The 27,823-nt window shown below is 43.5% G+C and overlaps 2 protein-coding genes across 4 annotated transcripts in view; both read left to right on the top strand.

Annotated features, from left to right (window-relative positions):
- The window catches only part of dgkd (diacylglycerol kinase delta), a 35,886-nt gene extending 14,494 nt beyond the window's left edge, over nucleotides 1-21,392 (top strand). Inside the window, 15 exon segments of the mRNA XM_076076489.1 lie at nucleotides 2,721-2,849; nucleotides 2,930-3,023; nucleotides 3,152-3,262; nucleotides 3,929-4,025; nucleotides 4,139-4,246; nucleotides 4,343-4,456; nucleotides 4,550-4,684; nucleotides 5,563-5,735; nucleotides 9,423-9,534; nucleotides 9,632-9,724; nucleotides 9,806-9,925; nucleotides 10,029-10,146; nucleotides 10,500-10,630; nucleotides 10,946-11,045; nucleotides 20,205-21,392. Coding sequence (XP_075932604.1) covers nucleotides 2,721-2,849; nucleotides 2,930-3,023; nucleotides 3,152-3,262; nucleotides 3,929-4,025; nucleotides 4,139-4,246; nucleotides 4,343-4,456; nucleotides 4,550-4,684; nucleotides 5,563-5,735; nucleotides 9,423-9,534; nucleotides 9,632-9,724; nucleotides 9,806-9,925; nucleotides 10,029-10,146; nucleotides 10,500-10,630; nucleotides 10,946-11,035 — 1,625 coding nt within the window. The 3' untranslated portion in view covers nucleotides 11,036-11,045; nucleotides 20,205-21,392.
- On the top strand, nucleotides 14,467-27,821 carry LOC142932572 (coagulation factor X). Of its 3 annotated transcripts, XM_076076486.1 has the most exons (11): nucleotides 14,467-14,496; nucleotides 21,823-22,066; nucleotides 22,156-22,325; nucleotides 22,509-22,533; nucleotides 22,936-23,049; nucleotides 24,058-24,192; nucleotides 26,115-26,389; nucleotides 26,501-26,615; nucleotides 26,689-26,885; nucleotides 26,956-27,084; nucleotides 27,267-27,821. In XM_076076486.1, the coding sequence occupies exons 2-11, from the start codon at nucleotides 22,009-22,011 to the stop codon at nucleotides 27,507-27,509; spliced, it is 1,461 nt and encodes a 486-aa protein (XP_075932601.1). In that variant the 5' UTR covers nucleotides 14,467-14,496; nucleotides 21,823-22,008; the 3' UTR covers nucleotides 27,510-27,821. The 3 variants fall into 3 exon arrangements, with proteins under 3 accessions (XP_075932601.1, XP_075932602.1, XP_075932603.1); XM_076076488.1 differs by lacking the exons at nucleotides 14,467-14,496; nucleotides 21,823-22,066 and adding an exon at nucleotides 22,714-22,807 and having other exon boundaries at nucleotides 22,221-22,325; XM_076076487.1 differs by lacking the exons at nucleotides 14,467-14,496; nucleotides 21,823-22,066 and having other exon boundaries at nucleotides 22,202-22,325; nucleotides 22,509-22,807.
- The last annotated feature ends 2 nt before the right edge of the window (nucleotides 27,822-27,823 follow it).

Below are 27,823 nucleotides of genomic sequence, written 5' to 3'. Positions count from 1 at the left end.
TCGCTACTCTTGCTATCTTTGTTTTTAGTTGACCAAAACTTTTGAAAATGAGACCTCGGTCTCAATGGATTTTGTCTAAATAAAGGTTAATATTAATAATAGAGCTGAAATACTGATTAATAACTGAATAATACATTTGTATTTTGCTTAAAGTAAATGTCTTATCACTTAATTTTCTTCTCAGAGTACTCCAGAATGCTACATTTTAAAGCTCATATTTAAAATAAAATTCTCGGAGCATGTACTGCTTCTCTTTCCTGCTAGTCTGCTGTCTGATTGTGAGGTCAGGCTGATCTGATATCAGCTCTTTGGCCTGAAGGCTCTCCTCAAAGTTCTCCTCTCAAACGGGTCTTATTTGTCATTTCCAACTTCCGGTTCAAGCGAGGATCGCTTCCAGTTGAAACCGGTTCAACCGGAATCGAGGAAATGACAAATAAGACTCTTATATATATATCTATATCTATATAGATATAGATATATATCTATATAGATATAGATATATATCTATATATATCTATATCTATATAGATATAGATCTATATATATCTATATCTATATAGATATAGATATAGATACAGTTGTGTGAAAAAGTGTTTGCCCCCTTCCTGATTTCTTATTTTTTTGCATGTTTGTCACACTTAAATGTTTCAGATCATCAAACAAATTTAAATATTAGACAAAGATAACACAAGTAAACACAAAATGCAGTTTTTAAATGAAGGTTTTTATTATTAAGGGGGAAAAAAAATCCAAACCTACATGGCCCTGTGTGAAATGTGCGTTAACGCGCGATAAAATAATTGTCGGCGTTAATTAATTAGTGCGTTAACGCGATAATAACGCGTTAACTTGCCCAGCCCTAATATATATGTATATACAGTGGGTACGGAAAGTATTCAGACCCCTTTAAATTTTTCACTCTTTGTTTCATTGCAGCCATTTGCTAAAATCAAAAAAGTTCATTTTATTTCTCATTAATGTACACTCAGCACCCCATCTTGACAGAAAAAAACAGAAATGTAGAAATTTTTGCAAATTTATTAAAAAAGAAAAACTGAAATATCACATGGTCATAAGTATTCAGACCCTTTGCTCAGTATTGAGTAGAAGCACCCTTTTGAGCTAGTACAGCCATGAGTCTTCTTGGGAATGATGCAACAAGTTTTTCACACCTGGATTTGGGGATCCTCTGCCATTCTTCCTTGCAGATCCTCTCCAGTTCCGTCAGGTTGGGTGGTGAACGTTGGTGGACAGCCATTTTCAGGTCTCTCCAGAGATGCTCAATTGGGTTTAGGTCAGGGCTCTGGCTGGGCCAGTCAAGAATGGTCACAGAGTTGTTCCGAAGCCACTCCTTTGTTATTTTAGCTGTGTGCTTAGGGTCATTGTCTTATTGGAAGGTGAACCTTCGGCCCAGTCTGAGGTCCAGAGCACTCTGGAAGAGGTTTTCTTCCAGGATATCTCTGTACTTGGCCGCATTCATCTTTCCTTCAATTGCAACCAGTCGTCCTGTCCCTGCAGCTGAAAAACACCCCCATAGCATGATGCTGCCACCACCATGTTTCACTGTTTGTACTGGGATTGTATTGGGCAGGTGATGAGCAGTGCCTGGTTTTCTCCACACATACCGCTTAGAATTAACGCCAAAAAGTTCAATCTTGGTCTCATCAGACCAGAGAATCTTATTTATCATAGTCTGGGAGTCTTTCATGTGTTTTTTGGCAAACTCTAAGCGGGCTTTCATATGTCTTGCACTGAGGAGAGGCTTCCGTCGGGCCACTCTGCCATAAAGCCCCGACTGGTGGAGGGCTGCAGTGATAGTTGACTTTGTGGAACTTTCTCCCATCTCCCTACTGCATCTCTGGAGCTCAGCCACAGTGATCTTTGGGTTCTTCTTTACCTCTCTCACCAAGGCTCTTCTTCCACGATTGCTCAGTTTGGCTGGACGGCCAGGTCTAGTAAGAGTTCTGGTCGTCCCAAACTTCTTCCATTTAAGGATTATGGAGGCCACTGTGCTCTTAGGAACCTTGAGTGCTGCAGAAATTCTTTTGTAACCTTGGCCAGATCTGTGCCTTGCCACAATTCTGTCTCTGAGCTCCTTGGGCAGTTCCTTCGACCTCATGATTCTCATTTGCTCTGACATGCACTGTGAGCTGTAAGGTCTTATATAGACAGGTGTGTGCCTTTCCAAATCAAGTCCAATCAGTTTAATTAAACACAGCTGGACTCCAATGAAGGAGTAGAACCATCTCAAGGAGGATCAGAAGAAATGGACAGCATGTGAGTTAAATATGAGTGTCACAGCAAAGGGTCTGAATACTTATGACCATGTGATATTTCAGTTTTTCTTTTTTAATAAATTTGCAAAAATTTCTACATTTCTGTTTTTTTCTGTCAAGATGGGGTGCTGAGTGTACATTAATGAGAAATAAAATGAACTTTTTTGATTTTAGCAAATGGCTGCAATGAAACAAAGAGTGAAAAATTTAAAGGGGTCTGAATACTTTCCGTACCCACTGTATATTCTATATTTATCAGGAGGCATACATAAATATGGTGAGTAAACAAACAACAGACCTTGAAGACGACATGAACTGGTCCTTCAAATATCCAGAACCATGAGGATCTGGTCCACTTGGGTCTGTAGGCAGAGGACAGGAAGTACATGCTGTCACCATTGAGCTTATTGACCTGTCTCTCTCTCTGCCTGTCTGTCTCCTCAGTCAGTAAGACGCCCTGTGAGAAGCTGATCAGTAAAGGCAGCCAGTCACTGGGCAGCTCTGCATCACTTCCTGTCCAGACAGGAAGTAGGGAGACCACGCCCACACTCAACACAAAGATCCTCTATCCAGGTACTCTGAGGTCCGCCAGGAAGTCCTGAATGTTATCATGATGTCATCAGTCTGATGTGTTTGTGTGTGTGTGTGTGCAGGTCTTAGAGGAATCTCAGCTTCTCTCTCCAGCAGTTCTGTGATCAGTCGACTTTTGGTCAATGCCGACCCGTTCAGCTGTGACCCCGACAACATGTGAGACTCTCTTTCTATCTGTCTGTCTCTCTCTCTGTCTGTCTCTCTCTCTCTCTTTGTCTGTTTCTCTCTCTGACAGCCTGTCTGTCTCTCTTTGTCTCTATCTGATTGCCTGTCTGTGTGTACAGGGACTGCTACACTGAGAAGTGTGTCATGAATAACTACTTTGGAATCGGACTGGACGCTAAAATCTCTCTGGACTTCAACAACAAGAGAGACGAACATCCAGAGAAGTGCAGGTCCACCTTCACATTATTTAATTATTATTAATTATGTCGTTTTTATGAGTGAGGTTTGTAGTTTTTATGAGTGAAGTTTGTAGTTTTTCTGAGTGAGGTTTGTAGTTTGTATGAGTGAAGTTTGTAGTTTTTATGAGTGAGGTTTGTAGTTTTTATGAGTGGGGTTTGTAGTTTGTATGCGTGAGGTTTGTATGAGTGAGGTTTGTAGTTTATGAGTGAGGTTTGTAGTTTGTGTGAGTGAAGTTTGTAGTTTGTGTGAGTGCAGTTTGTAGTTTTCATGAGTGAGGTTTGTAGTTTGTATGAGTAAAGTTTGTAGTTTTTATGAGTGAGCTTTGTAGTTTTTATGAGTGAGGTTTGTAGTTTGTATGAGTGAGGTTTGTATGAGTGAGGTTTGTAGTTTGTGTGAGTAAAGTTTGTCGTTTTTATGAGTGAGGTTTGTCGTTTTTATGAGTGAAGTTTTTATGAGTGAGGTTTGTATGAGTGAGGTTTGTCGTTTTTATGAGTGAGGTTTGTCGTTTTTATGAGTGAAGTTCTTATGAGTGAGGTTTGTAGTTTGTATGAGTAAAGTTTGTCGTTTGTATGAGTGAGGTTTGTCGTTTGTATGAGTGAGATTTGTAGTTTTTACGAGTGAGGTTTGTAGTTTTTACGAGTGAGGTTTGTGTTCAGGAGCCGGACTAAGAACATGATGTGGTACGGAGTTCTTGGAACTAAAGAGCTGCTGCACAGAACCTACAAGAACCTGGAGCAGAAGGTTCTATTGGAGGTGAGACCCACAACCAACCGGTGCTGCTCCAAACATCATCATCATCATCATCATCATCATCATCCTCATCATCCTCATCATCACAGGTCTAACGTGTGTGTTTGTGTGGACAGTGTGATGGGCGTCCGATCCCTCTCCCCAGTCTTCAAGGCATCGCTGTGTTGAACATCCCCAGTTACGCAGGGGGAACCAACTTCTGGGGAGGAACCAAAGAGGACGATGTGAGACCTGAACCTGTCTGTCTCTCTGTCATCTGATGTCTTCCACTGTTTATCCGTCTGTCTGTTTATTGATCGTGTCACCTGTCTGTCTCTCAGACGTTCACAGCTCCCTCCTTTGATGATAAGATCCTGGAGGTGGTGGCCGTGTTCGGCAGCATGCAGATGGCCGTGTCTCGAGTCATCAACCTGCAACATCACCGCATCGCACAGGTACACCTGTCTGTCTGTCTGTCTGTCTGTTCATCTATCTGTTCATCTGTCTGTCCGTCTGTCTCTCTGACCCCGTCTGTCTCTCTCTCTCAGTGTCGTACGGTGAAGATCACGATCCTCGGTGATGAAGGCGTCCCGGTGCAGGTGGACGGGGAGGCCTGGGTTCAGCCTCCAGGGTACATCAAGATCATCCACAAGAACCGAACCCAGACCCTCACCAGAGACAGGGTGAGTACTAGACCAGAACAATACCAGAGACAGGGTGAGTACTAGACCAGAACAATACCAGAGACAGGGTGAGTACTAGACCAGACCCTCACCAGAGACAGGGAGGGTACTAGACCAGACCCTCACCAGAGACAGGGTGAGTACTAGACCAGACCCTCACCAGAGACAAGGTAAGTACTAGACCAGAACAATACCAGAGACAGGGTGAGTACTAGACCAGAACAATACCAGAGGCAGGGTGAGTACTAGACCAGACCCTCACCAGAGACAGGGTGAGTACTAGACCAGACCCTCACCAGAGACAGGGAGAGTACTAGACTAGACCCTTGCCAGAGACAGGGTGAATACTAGACCAGAACAATACCAGAGACAGGGTGAGTACTAGACCAGAACAATACCAGAGACAGGGTGAGTACTAGACCAGATCCTCACCAGAGACAGGGTGAGTACTAGATCAGACCCTTGCCAGAGACAGGGTGAATACTAGACCAGAACAATACCAGAGACAGTACTACCCCAGACCCTCACCAGAGACAGAGTAATACCCCAGACCCTCACCAGAGACAGGGCACTACCCCAGACCCTCAGAAACAGGGTACTACCCCAGACCCTCACCAGAGACAGGGTACTACCCCAGACCCTCACCAGAGACAGGGCACTACCCCAGACCCTCAGAAACAGGGTACTACCCCAGACCCTCACCAGAGACAGGGTACTACCCCAGACCATCACCAGAGACAGGACACTACCCCAGACCCTCACCAGAGAAAGGGCACTACCCCAGACCCTCACCAGAGACAGGGCACTACCCCAGACCCTCACCAGAGACAGGGCACTAGCTCAGACCCTCACCATTAGTGTGTGTGTGTGTGTTTCAGGCGTTTGAGAGCACCCTTAAGTCCTGGGAGGACAAACAGAAGTGTGAGTTTCTCCGGACCCCCCCTCCTCAGCACCCTCAGCCCCCCCTCTCCTCCCAGCCAGAAATTGTCTCTGAAGATGAGGCGTCGCTCATCAGTGAGTTCGGTCAGGCAGCAGGAGCTCTGATACACAGGTGAGGGTTTTACTCATTACATCATTTTACCTGGTCATGTTTACAATCGCCTCTCATGGGCAGCAGCTGGTGGATTAACCAACAGGACCAGGGAGACCAGAGAGATTAGAGAGACCAGAGAGATTAGAGAAACCAGAGAGACCAAAGAGACTAGATAGATTAGAAATACTAGGGAGACCAGAGAGATTAGAGAGATCAGAGAGACCAGAGACCTCAGAGAGACCAGGGAGACCAGAGAGAAAAGAGAGTTTAGAGAGACAGAGAGATTAAAGAGACCACGGAGACCAGAGCGATTGGAGAGACCAGGGAGATTATAGAGACCAAGGGGACCAGAGAGATTAGAGAGATCAGAGAGACCAGAGAGATTAGAGCGACCAGGGAGACCACGGAGACCAGAGAGATTATAGAGATCAGGGAGACCAGAGAGATTAGAGAGATCAGAGAGACCAGGGAGATTAGAGCAGGGGTCACCAACCTTTTTGAAACTGAGAGCTACTTCAAGGGTACCGAGTAGTACGAAGGGCTACTTGTTTGATACAAACTTCCTGAATAACAAAGTTGCACAGATCACCTTTTAATAATAATGAGTGAAGAGACTGTCTGATCACATGACAATGTTAATTATTCCTCACAATAATTATTAACAATGATTTCCACAACAATGATGGTAGGAAACACAGATATATTTAAACATTTATTTCTGTTATTCTGTTTCAACATTTGAAAGTCATAGGTATCACATCTCTGATATTTTAGTAAATATCTTTCTTGACAGTTTTGTATGAATATTTGTATTGTCACATTTGTAGCATTTGGTTCAAAACCACACCCGTTATATTTTTGTAAAAATGATCACTTCTAACATTTTTTATGAAATCATTTACTGTCATATCTTCACATCATGTCTAATTTGTACTAACCACCACTTTTGTAACATTTTTGAACAAATCATGATCAACAAATCAACTCTGTCCCATGTTTATACAAATCATCAGTTATGAATATCCTGTGTTGTTTGGCTTTGGAGCGGATGCCATTTATGATCTTCACGACAGGAGTCATCACATGATCAAAGCCGGTTACTTTTGCACATGGCGCCTGCTGGTGAATGATGCAGTGGTAATGTAGACATTTTGGGAAGTCTGGGTCACCTTTACATTGCGCAATGAAGCCTGCATGCCGGCCCGTCATGGCGGGAGCCCCGTTTGTTGTCACCGACACCATTTCTAATGGTACCTTTTTCTCCACGGAGAAACTAGTAAACAGTCTCGTCTATAGCCGAGGGGGGGGATCCAACACTCCCAGGCGCGCGAGTATCTTCGGGCGCCCGCGTTCAAACCACTAGTCTGGGCCTTTTCGGTCGGATTGCGTTGCCTCGCCTTTACCCCCGCCACCCAAGAGTTGTTGCCCCGCGGACTGTTCCGAGGACTGACGGACGTGGTGCGCTTGCGGCGCGCATCCGGTGCCAACGGGAAGCGCCCGCCATTCGGAACCTGAAAACCTGGTGCGGTTTTTAGACAGAGCTCCATGGTGACAAATACTATTTTTAGAACATGCCTTGCGGGCGACTCACGTGGTCCCTGCGGGCGACCAGGTGCCCGCGGGCACCGTGTTGGCTACCTCTGGTTTAGAGAGACCAGATAGATTAAAGAGACCAGGGAGACCAGAGAATTAATATTACAGTAGGTGAGCAGAGACTATAGTACTGAATCTATTTCTGAATTCTACATCAAAGATATTGAATAAAGAAGTATATTAGACATTCATAATACTGTTTTTACATAATAAATTTAGGCCACTTTAATATAATATAAATGCACAGTTATGAGATGATGTTGATGATTGAGCTGTAATAATCTGAACTCTAGTAGACTCTTGTTTTTGGTTCTAGACACAGTTTCTCTCATCACCTTGTTTTATATCTGTGTTACTAATCATTCATGTTGTTAATGAAACAACAGGCTCATATTTTAATCACCCATATAATATATTATTCAGTGTGGCTTTGTGGCACAAAGGCAGTAAAACTGCCTCTGCCAAAGCACACTGATTGTAATCCTGCGGGCTTAATAATAATAATAATCTTTATCCAAAAGTTTGGCGCGCTACTCCTCACACAGCGTTGCCAACAGCGGCGTGACAAATACATCAAAACGTGTGGCCTGATCGGGAATAGTGTGCTATCTATTTTTCGGAGAGATTCGCCCAGCGGTTTTCCCGAAAATCCCAAAAAACAGAGCCAAATTTCTCCATTCACTTGAATGGGGTTTCGGCGTGAAGAGAGCTAAAAAACACTTAACTTTGGGCCCATATTGACTGGCCATACTTTAACGTAGAAACATGATTCGAAGTTTAAAACGTAGACAAAACGCTGCACTTTATTGAGCCAAATGGACATTTTGATAGCTAGCACAGTTTTCATGAAGTCACAAATTAAGTTTCAGGAACATTTTGGGTCTGTTTCAGATTTTATAATGGGTGTGTATTGCACGGCTCGTTAAGAGCTAGAGTGAGAGCATAACTGTCAGAGTGGAGCGGAGCAGGAAAATATTCTGTGATTTTTCCAAACAAATTGCTCCAGCTCCCACAATTTTTACTCTTTATACACCATTTATGGCCCAAAAGCTTGGAAATGTTGTGCTGGTCGCAGTAAAGTGCCTATGGAATCCAACAGACTTACACATTTGGCTCAAAGAGCCGCAGAGCGACATGAACTCCAACCAACTGCTCCATTAGACTCCATGTTAAATCTCACCACTCATTTCTCAAAGAACGCAGACGGTACCAGTTTTGTCTATTGCTCTGGAGCTCACATTTTTAACACCACAAACATAAAAACCACATTACCGCGTTTGACAGAGTCTTATCTTTCTCACGGTATCCATATTTTGGCACTCAGACTCCTGCTAATTTGTTAAAAGGAGTTAGGGGTTTTGTTCAAAATCACTGTTTACTGTAACGTTTCTTAATCAGTCTGCCTCTAACACCAGGTGCGTCCTCACCATGGCAACCAGTTACACACACGCACACAGGCTCTCTCTCTCTCTCTGTCTCTACACACACACATGACATGGAGATATTCAGTCAAAGGCATTGTTAGACCTCCTGTCTGTCTGTCTGTCTCTATCTCTCTACACACATACACACATGATATTCAAGGAAAGATCATTAGACCTCCTGTCTGCCTGTTTCACTCACTCACTCTGTCTCTCTCTCCTCTCTGTCTATCTTTCTGTCTGTCTCTCTCTCCCTCTCTGTGTCTCTCTCTATCATACAGTCATTCAGGTCTTAGATATTTTTAGAGGACTTTTCCCCTCTCACCCCCCCAACCCCCCCATTTCTAATTAAAAGCCCCACAGAATGAATTCTAACTGGAATGCTTGTGATGAAGCCTCTCATTTTAGTGTCAAACATTATGATTCTGTCTCCTCTCCCCCTCTCTCACCCACCCAGTCCCACTCTTTCAAAATAAAAGCCCCACAAATACTAGATTCAATCCAAGAGTATGAATCTAAAATGCAGAAAAGAGAGTAGCGCTATCTCAATTGAACCTGAATGAAACTACCGGTAACATTGGCGTGTGTATATATTGCGATTTCTTCGGGCAGTAGAAGCCACACTGTCAAAACTTCTTTAGGAATTTTCTAGTTTATTATTATTATAGTATTCTATCATTTTGTGTTTCAGTATTCGTGAAGTTGCTCAGTCTCACCACAGTCTGGAACAGGAACTTGCTCACGCTGTCAACGCCAGCTCAAAGGCCATGGACGTGGTCTACGCCAACTCCAACAACTCTGGGGTACTGAGCAGGACTAGTGGTCTCTTCTGTCCTTTCCTGTCTGTCTCTCTCTCACCTGTCTCTCTCTTACCTGTCTGTCTCTCTTGTCTGTCTCCAGGCTCTGTGCTGCAGCGTGGTCCTTCAGATGGTCATTAACGTCAAAGCTTTACTCAGTGAGACTGAACTGCTGCTGGCTGGAAACATGTCCATGGTAACTGTGTCCCTCTGATAAACCTTTTGAGATGTTGAAGACATGTCTGTCCTGGTCCTCATGGTTGTTGTTTGTATGCAGCAGCTGGATCCTCCTCAGCAGGACCAGTTGAATGCAGCTCTGAGCTCGGTGGCTCAGCAGCTCCGTCGGCTGGCTGATGTTTCCTGGTTGAGTCCGGTGATCGACCCGTCAGACCACGAGGTAAACCACCACAACTAGACCTGCATGATGGTTATCCTGGTCCTGGTCTGTCTGTCTGTCTGTCTGTCTGTCTGCTTCTACAAACCTGTCTGTGTGTCTTCAGGATCCTCTGACAGATTTCTCCAAACGCAGCCGGAGTGCAAAGTTTCGTCTCGTCCCCAAGTTAAAAAAAGACAAAAACAACAAGAACAAGGAGACCTGCAGTCCTCTGTCTCTACCAGGTAAGCTCTCTCTACCTGTCTCTCTCTCCCTACCTGTCTTTGTCTCTGACTGTTGGTTTTAGATGGTACACATCTGTATTCTAGTGAAATCAGGTTTGCTATTCTCTGACACTTCTTGGGTTGTTCTTGGGTTGTTTCCTGTTTGTGTGAACCACTTCCTGTCTGCCTGAACCACTTCCTCTCTCCGTGAACCACTTCCTGTCTCCGTGAACCACTTCCTGTCTGTGTGAACCACTTCCTGTCTGTGTGAACCACTTCCTGTCTGCGTGAACCACTTCATCTCTGTGTGAACCACTTCCTGTCTGTGTGAACCACTTCCTGTCTGGTTGAACCACTTCCTGTCTGTGTCTCAGTTCACCAGTGGGGGACGGAGGAGGTGGGGGCGTGGCTGGACTTTCTGTGTCTCACTGAGTATCAGGACATCTTCATGGGACACGACGTCCGCGGGGCCGAACTCATCCACCTGGAGAGGAGGGACCTGAAGGTACTGCTGCTAGCCGCTAACCGCTAACTGTGCTGAGTCATGGAGGACGGACATTGTCTTCTGTGTTGTTACCTTCTGTTGTTAAACTATTTATGATATTTATTGTTTAACATGTTCATGTCGTTATTGATCTAAGCTGCTGTATAAACGCTGTGTGTAAAGCAACATGTTACATTAGTTCATTTACAGAAGACTTTATCTGATAGATAAATGTTTATCTCCGTCCTTTTTAGCTGTATTTCTATTTCTGTGTATTTACAATAAGAGCAAAACCAACCTGACGAGTAAGACTGATTCAGGTGTGTCTGTGTTCAGGACCTCGGGGTGACGAAGGTGGGTCACATGAAGAGAATCCTTCAGGGAATCCGAGAGCTCAATAGGAACAGCAGCGCCAGCGAGGCCTGAGTACTGCCAGGTGGGTAAGGGTTCAAATCCCAATGATGTCTTTATTATTATTATTGGGGTACAAATCCCAATGATGTTTTTATTATTAGGGTTCAAACCCCACTGATGTTTTTTTTATTATTAGATTCAAACTCCACTGATGTTTTTATTATTTGGGTTCAAACCCCACTGATATTTTTATTGTTAGGTTCAATCCCCACTGATGTTTTTATTATTAGGTTTCAAACCCCACTGATGTTATATTATTAGGTTTCAAACCCCACTGATGTTTTTATTATTAGGTTCAATCCCCACTGATGTTTTTATTATTAGGGTTCAAACCCCACTGATGATTTTATTATTAGGATTCAAACCCCACTGATGTTTTTATTATTAGGGTTCAAACCCCACTGATGATTTTATTAGGTTCAATCCCCACTGTAGTTTTTATTATTAGGGTTCAAACCCCACTGATGTTATATTATTAGGTTCAATCCCCACTGATGTTTTTATTATTAGGTTTCAAACCCCACTGATGTTATATTATTAGGTTTCAAACCCCACTGATGTTTTTATTATTAGGTTCAATCCCCACTGATGTTTTTATTATTAGGGTTCAAACCCCACTGATGATTTTATTATTAGGATTCAAACCCCACTGATGTTTTTATTATTAGGGTTCAAACCCCACTGATGATTTTATTAGGTTCAATCCCCACTGTAGTTTTTATTATTAGGGTTCAAACCCCACTGATGTTATATTATTAGGTTCAATCCCCACTGTAGTTTTTATTATTAGGGTTCAAACCCCACTGATGATTTTATTATTAGGGTTCAAACCCCACTGATGATTTTATTATTAGGGTTCAAACCCCACTGATGATTTTATTAGGTTCAATCCCCACTGTAGTTTTTATTATTAGGGTTCAAGCCCCACAGATGTTATATTATTAGGTTCAATCCCCACTGTAGTTTTTATTATTAGGGTTCAAACCCCACTGATGATTTTATTATTAGGGTTCAAACCCCACTGATGTTTTTATTATTAGGGTTCAAACCCCACTGATGATTTTATTAGGTTCAATCCCCACTGTAGTTTTTATTATTAGGGTTCAAACCCCACTGATGATTTTATTATTAGGGTTCAAACCCCACTGATGTTTTTATTATTAGGGTTCAAACCCCACTGATGATTTTATTAGGTTCAATCCCCACTGTAGTTTTTATTATTAGGGTTCAAACCCCACTGATGATTTTATTATTAGGGTTCAAACCCCACTGATGTTTTTATTATTAGGGTTCAAACCCCACTGATGATTTTATTATTAGGGTTCAAACTCCACTGATGTTTTTATTATTAGGTTCAAACCCCACTGATGTTTTTATTATTAGGGTTCAAACTCCACTGATGTTTTTATTATTAGGTTCAAACCCCACTGATGTTTTTATTATTAGGGCCCGAGCACCGACGTAGTCGGAGCGGAGGACCTATTGCTCTTCTAGTTTATTATTATTCCGCGTGTTTCGTTGCAAAAAGGAGGTGCTTGCGATACTGGAAATTTTTTTAAATTATTTTTTTGCGAAAATTGCAGTCTGATTGGGGTGTCCAGCTGTGGTGTGAAATATTGGCACGATAGCGCCCCCTATTGAGTAGCCCCAACATTGGGTTTCACCTAGCTGTATGAAATTTGGTACGTATGTGTAATGTGATGGGACGTACAAAAAATCCTCTAGGAGTTATTCACTAAACCAAACAGGAAGTCGGCCATTTTGAATTTGATGACGTTTTTTGACCATTTCAAGGCGCCGTACTTTAACGAACTCCTCCTAGAGATTTGACCCGATGGACTTCAGATCAAAAAGTTATCGTACAATGTATCCGTGGCGTCAAAGAAACACCATTCGCCACGAAACAGGAAGTTGTTTTAACTCAGCCGTACATTGTAAGTAAGTAAGTAAAATGTATTTATAAAGTGCTTTTTACAGACATAAGTCACAAAGTGCTTAACAGAGCAGAATTAGAAACATAAAAAACACAATGTGACCATAGGGCCAATAATTTACATACACACAGAAAATACAAAATGAAAACATGGTTTAAAAGCAGGTCTAGGACACAGGTTTTACCCAAACGCCAGTCTAAAGAGGTGAGTTTTGAGCTGATTTCTGAATGAGTTCACAGAATCTGCAAAGCGTAGAGGTGCAGTTAGAGCATTCCACAGCCTTGGTGCTACTGCCTCAAAAGTTCGGTCACCACGTGTCTTAAGGGGAGTGCGTGGGACAGACAGAAGACCTAAAACGTTTGACCTGAGAGCGCGGGCGGGTGAATAGGGGTGAAGTAGATCAGCTACATATGTAGGAGCCTGACCGTGTAGTGCTCTGTAATAGGGTTGCACGGTGTATAGATACTTAAAAGGTACCGCGGTACCTGTACGTTAAAAACGATACGATTTTGCATATTTTTAGTATCGATACTTTATTAAAATAGCGCGCGATCAGAGCGCACTCGCTGTTCCGCTCCCTGTCATGCTGCCTGCAGGCATTGACTGCAAGGGGGCGGGGCTGCCCAGCGCTCACACAGCAACCTACAAAGACCCGTTTGCAAAAAGTGTTTCAAAGCCACACAGACAAAGGGAGGCAATACGTCTAACATGGCAAAGCACCTTTCAGACAGACACCCCGAACTTTTCAAAGAGTTCAAAGAACGACAGGTAAGCAAATGTGATTATAAACATGAACACCCCGAATCTCCCATATACAGCCTAACAGGAGTAGCCTTAGCCTAGTTTGACGACAAGCCTATATGATCATGAGGTCACAAACTCACAATGCACACAAAAGTGTACTAAATGAAACACAATTGATGCAAAATGGCGACATGCTGGTGGAGCCTGAGGGTGGATCTTGAGCTAATTATTTTTATTTTTAGTTAAGGAAAAATAATTATTCCATGAATTAAGATAAAATATGAAGTGAAAATATCAAACTCATTATGCAAGTAAATGAAGCATTGTTTATCCACCCACTCCCACAGACAGTCAGACAGATGCCAGCAGAGTCAGCAGCAACACAGAGACAGAGTTCCCTTCAGCTGTGTTTGAAAGCCAGCGGAAATATGAGAGAGGCTCAAAAGATGCGAAGAGGTTAAACATTAATATTAATGCCATTTGTTAAGTGTTCAAAAAGCTGGGCAGGAACAAGCTGGTAAGAAAGGGAACCGTACAGATATTTTATTTATTACTATTATAGATAGATATACCAGTATCGTATCGTATTTGTGGTATTGTATCGAATTCTGGTATCGTATCGTAAGTATCGGGTATCGTGATACTTATGGCAGGTATCGTATCGAAGTCATAATTTTGGTATCGTGACAACCCGACTAAATGAGAGTGAGATTTTTAAAGTGTATCCTAAATGCTACAGGGAGCCAGTGGAGAGATCTGAGTACGGGGGTGATGTGAGACCGTCGTTTTGTCCTGGTGAGTAATCTGGCAGCAGCGTTTTGGATTACCTGCAAATGGTTAGGAGCAGATACACTGAGTGATGAGAAAAGTGTGTTACAGTAGTCAATGCGTGAAGAGATAAAGACGTGTATGATCATCTCTAGTTCAGGTGTTGATACTACAGATCTCAATTTACTGATATTTCTTAGGTGGAAGAAACATGATCTGGACAGCTGCTTAACATGGGGGTCAAACGACATGGATCAATCAAATAAAATCCCTAGATTGCGCAGGTTGCAATGGGCAGCAGAGGAGAGTGGACCAATACTCTGCTTGATCATAGGGACAAACTCATCCGGTGCAATAACTAGAACCTCTGTCTTAGTGTCGTTAAGTTGTGAGCAGTTTTCTGCCGTCCAGTCTCTGATGGCATTGACACAGTCCAGGAGCCTAGTTAATGTGAAGGCCTCGCTGGGTTTGAATGACAGATGGAGTTGGATATCATCTGCATATAAATGATAGGCAACATTGTAACTTTTTATAATCGGTCCCAAAGGTAACAAGTAAAGGGAAAATAACAGAGGCCCCAGAACCGAGCCCTGCGGTACGCCACAAGACAGTGGAGAGGTAACAGACACAAAATCACCCACAGAGACATTAAAAGTTCTGTCAGTGAAGTAAGATGTAAACCAGTCTAACACTATACCAGATATGCCAAACCAATCACGTAGCCTCTTAATCAGGATGTTATGGGCTACAGTGTCGAATGCAGAACTGAGGTCCAGAAGTACTAACACAGAGCAGTCACCTGCATCAGAACACATGAGAATGTCATTTGAAACCCTCAGGAGAGCGGTTTCAGTAGAGTGTTGTCTGCGAAACCCAGACTGGAACTTGTCGTAAATGTTGTGCCTCTCCAGTGCAGCAGTAAGTTGGTTGGCCACCACTTTCTCTAAGATTTTGGACAGGAAAGGCAGTTTTGATTTGTGCCTGTAGTTCATAGGCAATGCCGGATCTAAGTTGGGTTTCTTTAATATAGGCTGAATAGTGGCATGTTTAAAATAGGACGGGACAATTCCTGTAGACAATGAGGAATTAACAATAGATGTTACTGCAGGGAACAATAATTAGCAGAACTTTCTTAAATAGAGAGGATGGTATAACATCCAGAGGGCAAGATGATGGCTTTGTTTTGTTAATTAAGTCCATCAGGTGTTGAAGGCTGATAGGCTGGAAAGAGTCCAGAACAGCAGGAGATTGCGAGGAGCTACATGTAGATGAACAGATCCCAGGCTGAATACCAGACCTAATAGCTAGTACCTTATCAATAAAATAGGTAAGGAACTTGTTACAATCAACAAAACAGCATGGTAATGTAAAGACAGACGGTGAAACAATTCTATTAATTGTGTCAAACAAAATCTTGGGATTTCTCTTTGAGGAAGAGATTAAGTTGGCAAAATAAGCAGTTCTAGCTTCCTTTACTCCAGCATTAAAAGAAACTCTGAGGTCTTTGAGATATGAGCGATGCACTTCTAGCCCAGTGGCTTTCCATAGCCGCTCTGTCCTGCAACACTTCCGTCTCAGGCTGCAGACAGCGTCTGTCATCCACGGAGAAGTGTTGTAGGCAGCCTTGGTCCTTTCCTTTAGAGGTGCCACTTTATCCAGCAAAGTGGTGCAATGTTCATTAAAAGACTGTATTAAGAGTTCAACATCATTGTGATTTGTGTTAATATCACAGCAGAAGTGCATTGAGAACTGATCAGCTGTACTCTGAGTAATAATGCGGGAGTGGAATGTTCGTTTCAGACGCAAAGGGGTCAGCATTTACAGCAAGATCAAAGAAAATACATTTACAGTCACTGATCAGTAGGTCCTCACAACGTGTATGATCAATATCAAGACCCAGGGAGAACACAAGGTCCAAGGTGTGACCACCCCTGTGAGTGGTGCCAGAGACATGTTGCGTGAAATTAAAAGATTCAGTAGTATTAAGAAACTCAGTGGCTGTACAATCTGTGGCATCACTGATATGCAGATTAAAATCACCAACCAGAAGCATTTTGTCTAGCTTGATAATAGAGGTCAGAAAGTCTGTGAACTCTGATAAGAACTGACCTGCAGGACCTGGAGGTCGATAAATTAAAACACAGTAAAATGGCTTTAGCCGACCCACTTTAGTCAGCTGTCGTTCAAAAGTAGTATAAGATTCTGTGGTCCCCAATTGGTAGGAAAACAGATTCTTCCAGACCACGGCGAGACCTCCACCGCGGCCTGTCAAACGCGGTGTCCCAACATAAGAACAGTCCACATTCCATATTCCGTTGCCAGGTCTCAGTCAGAAATAAAAAAGCCAAATTATGACTTGTGAACAAGTCATTTAAAATGTGAGCCTTGTTCGCTACAGAGCGTGCATTAATCAGACACATTTTAATGGGGGAAGATACTGTGTCGTCATCAGCACAGGAAGCTTTGGGGGTATGTGGAATAGAACGGATCACTCGTGCAACACCTCGAACCCGACCATAACTAGGGCGTGAGCGCGAGTGTGATTCTGACGGGAATGTTCATGGGTCGTGGAGTGGAATCTAATCTACTCCAAATCTCTCATATGTCATAACATCCTGACCCGGAACACATCTATAAGACAATTTAGAATCATCGTAATAGCGCCACCTAGTGGCGACAGGAAGTTATAGGTTGTGTACTTTGACATCCTGCTCCTCACAGATTAATCAGATCCCTCTCAAATGTTGTCAGAAAAGCCTTAAGACCTTGATAATGCTTCATTGTGAAGATTGTAAGAAGTTGTTGAAGGGCGGCGACGTGGCGGCTCAGCGAATTTCAATCCTTCGCCATGAAGAAATAAACTGATGTAACTCGACTCCACATCATCAGATCTTTACCAGATTTCACATGTTTGATTAGACTCCAGTCCTGAAGACATCTGCAGGCCAACTTTGAATCATAGTCATAGCGCCGCCTACTGGTAACAGGAAGTTAAAGTCTTTATACTTTGGCTTGTTTCTCTTAGTAGGTAAATCAGATCAACATCAAATTAGTTCCACACAAATATAAGAAGTTCATAATGCCAGTTCATGAAGCTTTTGATGTTTCGTGGAACGCCGTTGCGACGCAGTCTTCGTCGTGAAAAACGAAGGTGCTTTTGAGAGGCTACAAATGCTCAAAACATAAGCAAACTTGTCACACATTTAAAATCCTGAATGTAGTTATCTAATGTGATTTTAATGCTTCAGAGTGGCAAGTCGGCTCGATAGCGCCCCCTACAATATTTCGACGATGCAGCCCTCGCAGTACGTTTCACCTAGATGTTTAACATTTGGTAAGCAGGTGTATCACATCTAAACTTAAAAAAAGTATGGGACCATGCTCTAAACCCAACCAGAAGTCAGCCATTTTTAATTTTGTATGAATTTCTCGTGTTTTTTTTCCCATTTCCAGGTGCTCGACTTTAACGAACTCCTCCTAGGGAATTAATCAGATCAGCTTAGAATTTGGTCAGAACAATCTAAAGACCGTAGTGATTAAAAGTTACTAAAAGCTTTAGGTTTCATTGAACAACATGGACGTGGTGTGGCGGCCATTTTACATGGTTCGCCATCATCCATCAAGCTGTTGTAACTCAACTGTACTTTGTCAAAACTGTCACAAACTTGACATTCTTGTTGACTGTCATGGCTTTAGGACTTCTGCATGGCAATATTAACTCATAGTCATAGCGCCACCTACTGATAAGCACGGACGTAAGCAGGATTCTATAATTACAGCGGCCCAAACACTGAACTTATTGAAAGGGTTTGTGGGCACACCATGAGAAAAAGACTTCTCTGATCTAAATATGTGCAAACTAAGGCCATGTCCACACTACTCCGTTTTTACTCCGTATTTGCTACGTTTACACTGAGCAGCCACACTACGCCGGAGTTTTGGAGCACCCTAAACGGAGGGATCTGAAAATTCCTGCGAGGTTGGAGGTGTTTGAGAACTCCGGGGTTGCGTTTGCGTGTGGACGGTCGGATACGGATGTGCTTAGAAAAAATTACGCCCACACCCGTGTTCGCTACTGGATTGGTTCTTGGCAACCATGACGTCTCCGTCCCTGATTCGTCACACTCACTATCACATGACCCGTACCCGGAAGAAAACAAACTGGGCTACCAGCGATTCATTTCAACATGGATAACTAATTGCAAGCGTTGCTGCTAGCACAACAGCTAGCAGCAGCTATGCAGTAAAAGTCTGCATTTCTGTGGAGGAAGCAGCTGTTATTGGAGTGATTAGCGAGCGGCGTGACCGGCATCAGCCCTATGGAGCAGCTGGTTGTTTTTAGATTCTAATGAGAAGACATGCTGCTCTAACGTTTTACTTCTTCCGTTTGGTAGCCTTGAGAGACCTTAGTCTGTAAGTATGTATTTATGGAGCATGAAAATATGTACGTAGATATATTCTATTCGCGTGTTTAGTATAACATTTGTGTTGTATTAAATGCTAATCGCGGTTAGCATTTCTCCATTGGCGTTAATGTTAAAATTAGCTTAGAAGCTAGCTAGGCGGACATGTTACATGCTGGCTATATCATGGATTGTTGTTTTGTATTCGTGTAATGTGTATAGGGACAGTTCGTAAAGCCATATTTCATATTGTGCTTCCACAGTTTTACAAATAAAGATTCACACTGAAGTCTTGAAACTCTTCTATGGATTCCATGGTCTTTATTTCACGGATCTACTGTTAGCGATCTGCTAAGCTTTCCTGCACGAAGGAAGAGCAGAATAGAGTGAGAGACGTGTGTTGACCACATGTATGGACCCATATTCTAGTAAACGTTTACGTGTAAGTGTTGATTTTAAAGTAAATTTGATGTGAGAGAGATAGACCCGCACCGCTGTAATGCTAATCGCGGTTAGCATTTCTCCATTGGCGGTAATGTTAAAATTAGCTTAGAAGCTAGCTAGGCGGACATGACGTTCAGAGCTACTAGTGAGAACAGACATCAACAACACGGAGGAAACGAGTGAGAGACCACATTGATGGACCCATAATCTAGTAAACGTTTATGTGTAAGTGTTGATGTTAAAGTAAATTTGGAGAGAGAGAGACAGAGCGAGTATTTTTTATTTTTTTTAACTAAGCAAGCAATTCACTTCCTGTTTACACCGTCACGCGCATGCCCAGTGTAGTTAATGGTCACGTGCTGTCCGCCTTCGACGGCTGCCGTGTGGACGCAGATCAACTCGAGAATGATGCTGAAACTCCCGTGTGGACGGAGATCGTTTCTATTTGACAAATCTGCATCCAAGGAGAAACGGAGTAGTGTGGACAGGGCATAAGATGCTTGGAGAGCAAAAGTTAGATAACAGTGGATTTTCAAACCATGTCAGTGGGCATTAGTATAAATGATCTGTCCAGAGCTTCTTCATGACAATCAGGTTAAACGTTATAATGAATGCTTCACACGACAATCTAAAGTTACAGAAGAACTTAAAATGAAAACAGTGTTAAATTAAAGTGTTCAAGTAACAGCAAATGTGTTAACTTTCATGTAAGTCCAAATACAATCAGCAGGACACTGCAGGGAGTTGAACCCCATCCCAGTAAACTCCCACTGATGTTTTTATTATTATTATACATATATATTAATTATGCTTCATGATGAATCAACATGTGAGTCTCTTATTTAAACGATAACTGATCTTTAATCGGTCTGTTTCTTGTTGTCATAGAGTCAGCTGTCTCCGCTCCTCCTTCGTCCACTTCAACCACCCGACCTCACTTGACCTCTGACCAGCAGGTCTGAACACAACCATTGTCTATGACATCACATCTTGAGCTCACTGTGATTAGACCAGCGGTCAGCTCTTTGACACACAGAACCAATCAGATCATCCAGTAGTGCCTTGTCATCTTACCCACCAACCAATCAGGATCCAGGAGGCAGAGGGGGCAGGGCATGTGATAACTGAGACGATGGAGACAACATGAACGTTGTGAAGCTTTTACCTTCAACATTTTATTACAGTGAATCCACGTTATCAATCACTTTGACTGAGCTCGTTATTATCATTTAAAGTGATTGTTTTTAAAGAGATGAACCACAATGATGTCACTGAACATCATCTGTGGACTGAACACCAAGCTGCAGGGCTGGGTTCTCCACGGTTCTCCTACATACAAGATCCAGACTTTACTCAGTCAAAGGACAGAAGAGTTGAAAGTTGGTCCAGACTCATGACGGCAGTGACCCAGAGACTCCCTGATACCAGACCTGGGTCAAGACTCAAATCCATTATGACCCCTGAAACCATGCGTGCCCGATGTAGACCACCAGTCAGTCCAGCTCACCTGAGCAGCCGGCCAATCAGAACCTCCGGTCTGTCGTGGACATGTTGGACCAGGATGAAGCAGAACCCTTTAAACCTTCAATTTGCCAAACAGGAACACTGTGGACACTTTGAGTTTCTTCTGGGAGACTTTTGTACTTAAACATATTTATTTTTTCTATAAACTGTAGTTGATGTTTGATTTAAAAACAGGAAGTGATCAATTCTGACGAGCAGACGTCCTGAACCAATCAGGCGGTCGGTCTGACGAAGACTCTGCTGCGACAAATGTATCAGTCGATGAAGACAAGCTGTGTTGTCTGTCTCCCTATCTGTCCCTTTATCTGTCTGTCCCGCTATCTGTCTGTCTGCAAGTTTGAGTTCATGTCAAGAAAAAACCAGTTTACTTTAAACCAGTAGACTATCGTCTTTAGGGACCAAACACAGTGAAGACATCGATGTGGTTTTGGTAACAAAGTAATTCAAAGTCTCTAACATGTTTATATAAAATGTATTAAATATCAGATGAGACGAGTTCACTCTGAAGCCTTAACTCACAACTTTTATCAAATAAAACTCATTCTCACATTTGTACTGCGTCTGTTTCATTTCATCGTGAATCTAGAGTCTTCAGTTTCAAGACGCCATTTTGGGATCTTGGTGGTTTTTGTTTTTTAACATTTGATGGACCAAATCAATCTAATAATCAAATAACCCATTAATAATCTAATAGGTGGTCTTTGTGATGGAGGTGGTCCACCTCTGTTATTGATATTAGTGAAGGTGTACTCAGGTACTAACTGTTCAGGTAGACTCTGTACACTACCTGTTCAGGTACTCTGTTCTCTACCTGCTCAGGTACTCTGTTCACTACCTATATTATACTACAAGTGTACTGTGTGTTTTTATATTTTAAAAGGGAAAATCATTTAAAATGCTTTTTGTTGGGAATTATTTTTAAAATATAAATCTAAAGTTATTATTATGAATAAAATCAGGTTATGTTTTTATCCTATTTTAGTTTGTCCAGCAGGATCACCTTTGACCTCTTCATGCTGAACTGGTCTCTTGTGGTCTTTGAGCTGCTGTGACGTCTGTCAATATTTGAACTGTGGTCAACGATCAGCTGGAGTCCATTTTACCTCTGACACCAACCGTCTGTCCTCACAAGAGACCGTTAGAGACAACAAGAGACAGATAGACAGACATGCTGCTGGTCTGGACTCTCACTCTGCTCACCTGCTCTGAACTGATCCAATGTACAGGTGAGACGGACTGATGTATTAGTACTGCAGTACAGTACAGAGTATTGTTTGATCAGTACTCACCAGGACTTCGGTCCCCCCCCCCTCAGTGATCCTGGACCGGTCCTCGGCGGTTCAGGTCCTGTTCTCGTCCTCCAGGAGGAGACGAGCCAACTCTTTCCTGGAGGAGGTGTTACCTGGAGACTTGGAGAGGGAGTGTCAGGAGGAGGTCTGCTCTCAGGAGGAGGCCGCCGAGATCTTCCAGACCAGAGAGAAGACGGTAAGGAGGACCGCTGTGGTCCAATCTGAGGCCCGAGACCCCACAGGGGCCACTGAAAACACAGACTACATGTTGATATGACTTCTGGAGGACAGTTTGTGTTCTAAACAACATCAGAGGTCAACACACTGTACACAGAAGTACTCCCAGTACTGTACTAACTCTGAGTTTCTGGTTCCACAGCTGGAGTTCTGGTACAAATACACAAGTGAGTATATTCATCATCAAAATGATGTAAAAAAATGCTCCTAATATTCAGACTGAGGATCGGTCTTCACTGAACTGATCCAGATCCTCATGTGACCTTGCCGATCTGGATTCATGTGGTCCTGCTGATCCTTTATTTAAACCTGATCTGATCTTAAGGTACTTTTACAATATTTGACAGAACGGTCTCACCACAGGGTCCAGTAGCTGTTAGCAGCTGTTCAGGAGCTTTCAATCACTCCACATGATCTTCAATCTGCTCAGAGGTAGTCATGGTGCGTTCGAGTGTCTCTGCTCTGTGTCGTAGATCTGAACCAGGTAGTCATGGTGCGTTCGAGTGTCTCTGCTCTGTGTTGTAGATCTGATTCGTGGTGTGTTCGAGTGTCTCTGCTCTGTGTCGTAGATCTGAACCCTTGTAGGACCAGCCCCTGTCTGAATGGAGGATTGTGCTCTCTGGACGAAGGAGACTTCTTGTGTCTTTGTCCTCCTCAGTTCCACGGAAAGACGTGCGACTCAGGTAACCATGGTTATATACATATATATATATGATGTATATATATACATATATCTATATATTAGTGCTGGGCAAGTTAACGTGTTATTATCGCGTTAACGCATTAATTAATTAACGACGACAATTATTTTATCGTGCGTTAACGCAGTTTTTTTATTATTATTATTATTTTGAAAGTCCGTTGCTCACTGGCTCTGAATACACACACAGACAGACCATGGGTCACAGGAGGGGCGGGATGTTGGTCAGTATTGGCTTGGGATGGGCGTCATCACGCGTCTCAACCAATGAGAGCATTTGGGGCGGCCCTAAGACTGCTGCAGCGCTCACATGAACCGGGAACTCTTACATGGACATTTTCATTAAAATCTCTTCCAGACGGTTGATAGAACCAAAGCTATTTGTATCCACTGCAAAGGCGAATTTTCTTATCACCGGAGTACTTCGAGTCTGAAATATCACTTAAATGCAATACACACCGTTAATGCAGCAAATCACCCAAACAAACAGTGGCGGAAGTCTTCAGACTACGTTGATGCAGCGTGTGGGAGAAGTAGAGATAAACAAAAGCAACACAAGCTAACAGATGCTACAGAGAAGTGGAGACAAACTGCAGGTTAGTGTTGTGGAAGATGTCGGTCTGAGGAACGTTCTCAAGGTGCGTTCACGTCGCGTTTGGTGTGAAAGCACCTTTAGGATCCCAACGAATGATGTCACGTATGAGCCTCAAGACGCACCGTCACCAGAAGAACACACAAGTTGTATTAAAGGAGAGGACGACTAAAGCGACGGCGTTACAACGTGCAGCAGCTGTTGCTCTCACTGGAGACTACTGGACATCGCTGGGTTACAGCATTATGTTGATGAACAGTAGAGCTGCATTCTATATATATATATATATATATATATATATATATATATACGGAAGGAGTCAACATCAACAACAGAAACAACAGAGTTTTCTGTGGTTACTATGGCAACAAAGTGTGAACAAAGGGATCTTGTCTGTAGCGGTGGTGGAGTGTCGCTATAGAAACGGCGGCTGCATGCAGTACTGCATAGATCAGCGGGGGGGCGCTGGAGTCCAGTGTGGCTGCGCTGATGGATTCAGACTGGAGGAGGACGGACAAAGCTGCTCCAAGACAGGTAACACTCATAGAACCCAGGTTATAACAGTTACTGCCTCACAGGGTGTAGTGTACCTCACAGTGTTTAGTATACCTCAAGGTGTTTACTATACCTCACGATGTTTACTGTACCTCACGGTGTTTACTGTACCTCACGGTGTTTAGTATACCCCACGGTGTTTACTATACCCCACGGTGTTTACTATACCTCACGGTGTTTAGTATACCTCACGGTGTTTAGTATACCCCACGGTGTTTAGTATACCTCACTGTGTTTAGTGTACCTCGCGGTGTTTAGTGTACCTCGCTGTGTTTAGTATACCTCACTGTGTTTAGTATACTTTACTGTACCTCGCGGTGTTTAGTGTACCTCGCGGTGTTTACTGTACCTCGTGGTGTTTAGTGTACCTCACTGTGTTTACTGTACCTCACTGTGTTTACTGTACCTCACGGTGTTTACTGTACCTCGCGGTGTTTAGTGTACCTCGCTGTGTTTACTGTACCTCGTGGTGTTTACTGTACCTTGCGGTGTTTACTGTACCTCACTGTGTTTAGTGTACTTCGCGGTGTTTAGTGTACCTCGCGGTGTTTACTGTACCTCGCGGTGTTTAGTGTACCTCGCGGTGTTTACTGTACCTCGGGGTGTTTACTGTACCTCGCGGTGTTTACTGTACCTCGCGGTGTTTGGAGGAGCGTAAATCTAAGTGTTGACCTGTATAGGGGTCCCTTGTAAAAGAGCGCCAGCTGAGTTGTCTCTGTGAGACAGCGCCGGCTGTGTGCTGCTAGTGAGCGAAGACTGAGTGTTCTCTTCTGAAGAGCGAAAACTGAGTTTTCTCTGAGAAGAGAGAAAAAACAAGTTTCCTCCGGGTTGTCTCTGTGAGAGCGCAAACTGAGTGTTAAGTGTCCCTGTTAAAGAGCGGAGAAGAAGCATCAGAGTGAGACCAGAGTCTTCAGTATTTATGGGTTCTATTCTCCCTCCCACATGATATGACAGTTAGGTTGTGACAGTCGTTGGGACGTTCTATTTCTGATTTCAGGAAGAGGCCCTGTGTGTACGTTATGCCCTTCTAAGGTCTTTTTTGTTTATGCTAACGGGAAGCAGCCAGCAGCATACATTTTGTCCTAGTTCAGTCTTTATGTCTCTGATCTGTGTGTGTGTGCTAAGTATTAATGCATGTATATTTGCAAGCGAGCACAATATGATAATGTGTTTACAATTTGTATACGTTTTTCTCAACAGTACCTCACGGTGTTTAGTGTACCTCACGGTGTTTCGTTTACCTCATGGTGTTTAGTGTACCTCACGGTGTGTAGCGTACCTCACTGTGTGTAGCTTACCTCACTGTGTGTAGCGTACCTCACGGTGTTTAGCGTACCTCACGGTGTGTAGTGTACCTCACTGTGTGTAGTAACCTCACGGTGTTTAGTATACCTCACGGTGTGTAGCAACCTCACGGTGTTTAGTGTACCTCACGGTGTTTAGTATACCTCTCGGTGTGTAGCAACCTCACGGTGTTTAGTGTACCTCACGGTGTTTAGTGTACCTCACGGTGTGTAGTAACCTCACGGTGTTTAGTGTACCTCACGGTGTGTAGTAACCTCATGGTGTTTAGTATACCTCACGGTGTGTAGCAACCTCACGGTGTGTAGCGTACCTCACTGTGTGTAGTAACCTCACGGTGTTTAGTGTACCTCACGGTGTTTAGTGTACCTCACGGTGTTTAGTATACCTCACGGTGTTTAGTGTACCTCACGGTGTGTAGTAACCTCACGGTGTTTAGTGTACCTCACGGTGTTTAGTGTACCTCACGGTGTTTAGTGTACCTCACGGTGTTTAGTATACCTCACGGTGTTTAGTGTACCTCACGGTGTGTAGCGTACCTCACTGTGTGTAGTAACCTCACGGGTGTGTAGTAACATCACGGTTTGTTTCTGGTCCAGTGTCGTTTCCTTGTGGTCAGCACAGAGTCTGGTCTTCTTCGTACCGAAGTCGTTCTCTGCTCAATGTCACAATGATGAACGACAACGTCACCGACAGCTGGCTGGTTGAACTGAATGTTACTGAGACGGAGGAGGAGCTGGTGATGGTGAACTCAACGTCTGGACAAAGGGGGGGCAATGAGACCCAGCTGAAGGGGGAGGAGGGAGGAGGAGAGGAGGTCACTGGTCGTATCGTGGGTGGAGTCCTGGAGAGACCAGGAGGGAGTCCCTGGCAGGTGATCAGACATTCTGGATCAACATTCATTCATTTTACACATATTTAAATCAGCTTTAATGTTTACTTAACATAGTGTACTGTGTGTGTGTGTGTGTTTGTGTGTGGTTAGGTTCTGGTCTGCAGGTCTGATGGGTATGGTTTCTGTGGAGGGACTCTGGTCTCTGACCGTTGGGTGGTCTCTGCTGCTCACTGCCTGGAGGAGACTGCGGACCACGTTACCATAGGTGACCACATGTGCGTTAGTGTTCCTGGTTTGTGCGACTTCCTCTGAACGATGAATAACGTCTTTGTGTTCAGGTGATTATGATAAACGACGTCCTGATCCAGGGGAGCAGGTGATCAAGGTTCAGAAGGTCTTCGTCCATCCTCACTTCCACTCCTTCACCTTCGACAGCGACATCGCTCTGCTGTACCTCGACAAGCCCGTCGTCAGGAGCCCCACCGCCATCCCCGCCTGCCTCCCCGACCCCCACCTGTCCAGATACCTGCTGCAGGTAACTCTATTTAAAACACTGATGGTTTCCAGTCTGCATGGAGATGGACAGTCTGTGTTTGTGTGTTTAGGAGGAGAACCGGGGCGTGGTGACAGGCTGGGGACTCACTCACTACCGGGGAAGGTCCTCCTCCCGCTTCCTCAGGAAGGTCACGCTCCCAGTGGTCAGCTACAGAGACTGTACCGCCTCCACTGAACAGGTGATCAGAGGGTACACACTTTACCCTGTACTGTACACACTGTACACACTTTACCCTGTACTGTAAACACGGTACACACTGTAGTACTAAATAAATATTTTGTGAAGCCTTTAATGATGTCATGTATGTAGATGATGATGTCATGTGTGTAGATGATGTCACTGTCTCCGTCCGTCCCCCAGGTTGTCACAGACAACATGTTCTGTGCCGGTTACCATGATGTCGGGATGGACGCCTGCAGCGGAGACAGTGGAGGACCGTTCGTGGTGAACTACAGAGGGACCTGGTTTCTGACCGGAGTGGTGAGCTGGGGAGAGAAATGTGCTGCAAAGGGGAAGTACGGAGTTTATACCCGACTGGGGAACTTCCTGAACTGGATCAGAGACACCATGGAGAGACTGGACCTGAACGGTACCGAGAGTTGAGACAAACAGACTGAAATTATCTTTTTTCTTTTTCATTTTTCAAATTGAAAGCAAAGGGAGCCAAACGAAGACTTTAATAGTTGAACATGAAACATCAGGTTCTACATCCATCAGCTGGTTCCTCTCTGCTTCTCATTGGTTCTTTTTCATTTGAGCATAAACGTTTGTTTATGTTTTATCCTTGTTTGATATTTAACACATAATAGCAGAACCAAGTCAAAGTATATTAAAATGATAATTACTTGTTTGTTTTCTATTTTCTGAATATCTTCTGTAAAATGATGTCAAATACACAAACTTGTGACGAAACAACT

The sequence above is a fragment of the Anarhichas minor genome, unplaced genomic scaffold (assembly GCF_050575085.1).
Source record: "Anarhichas minor isolate MPS153535 unplaced genomic scaffold, ASM5057508v1 ptg000057l, whole genome shotgun sequence".
Taxonomy (NCBI): Eukaryota; Metazoa; Chordata; class Actinopteri; order Perciformes; family Anarhichadidae; genus Anarhichas; species Anarhichas minor.
Note: the sequence above shows the minus strand (reverse complement) of the source record. Positions and strands in the feature narration are given on the sequence as shown.

What these genes read in the sequence shown, in the direction of transcription:
- LOC142932572 (XM_076076486.1), top strand. Translation starts at nt 22,009, where the DNA reads ATGCTGCTGGTCTGGACTCTCACTCTGCTCACCTGCTCTGAACTGATC. An exon ending in CGGAAAGACGTGCGACTCAG is followed by an intron (nt 23,050 to 24,057) that starts GTAACCATGGTT and finishes TCTTGTCTGTAG; the next exon opens with CGGTGGTGGAGTGTCGCTAT. An exon ending in GTACCGCCTCCACTGAACAG is followed by an intron (nt 27,085 to 27,266) that starts GTGATCAGAGGG and finishes TCCGTCCCCCAG; the next exon opens with GTTGTCACAGACAACATGTT.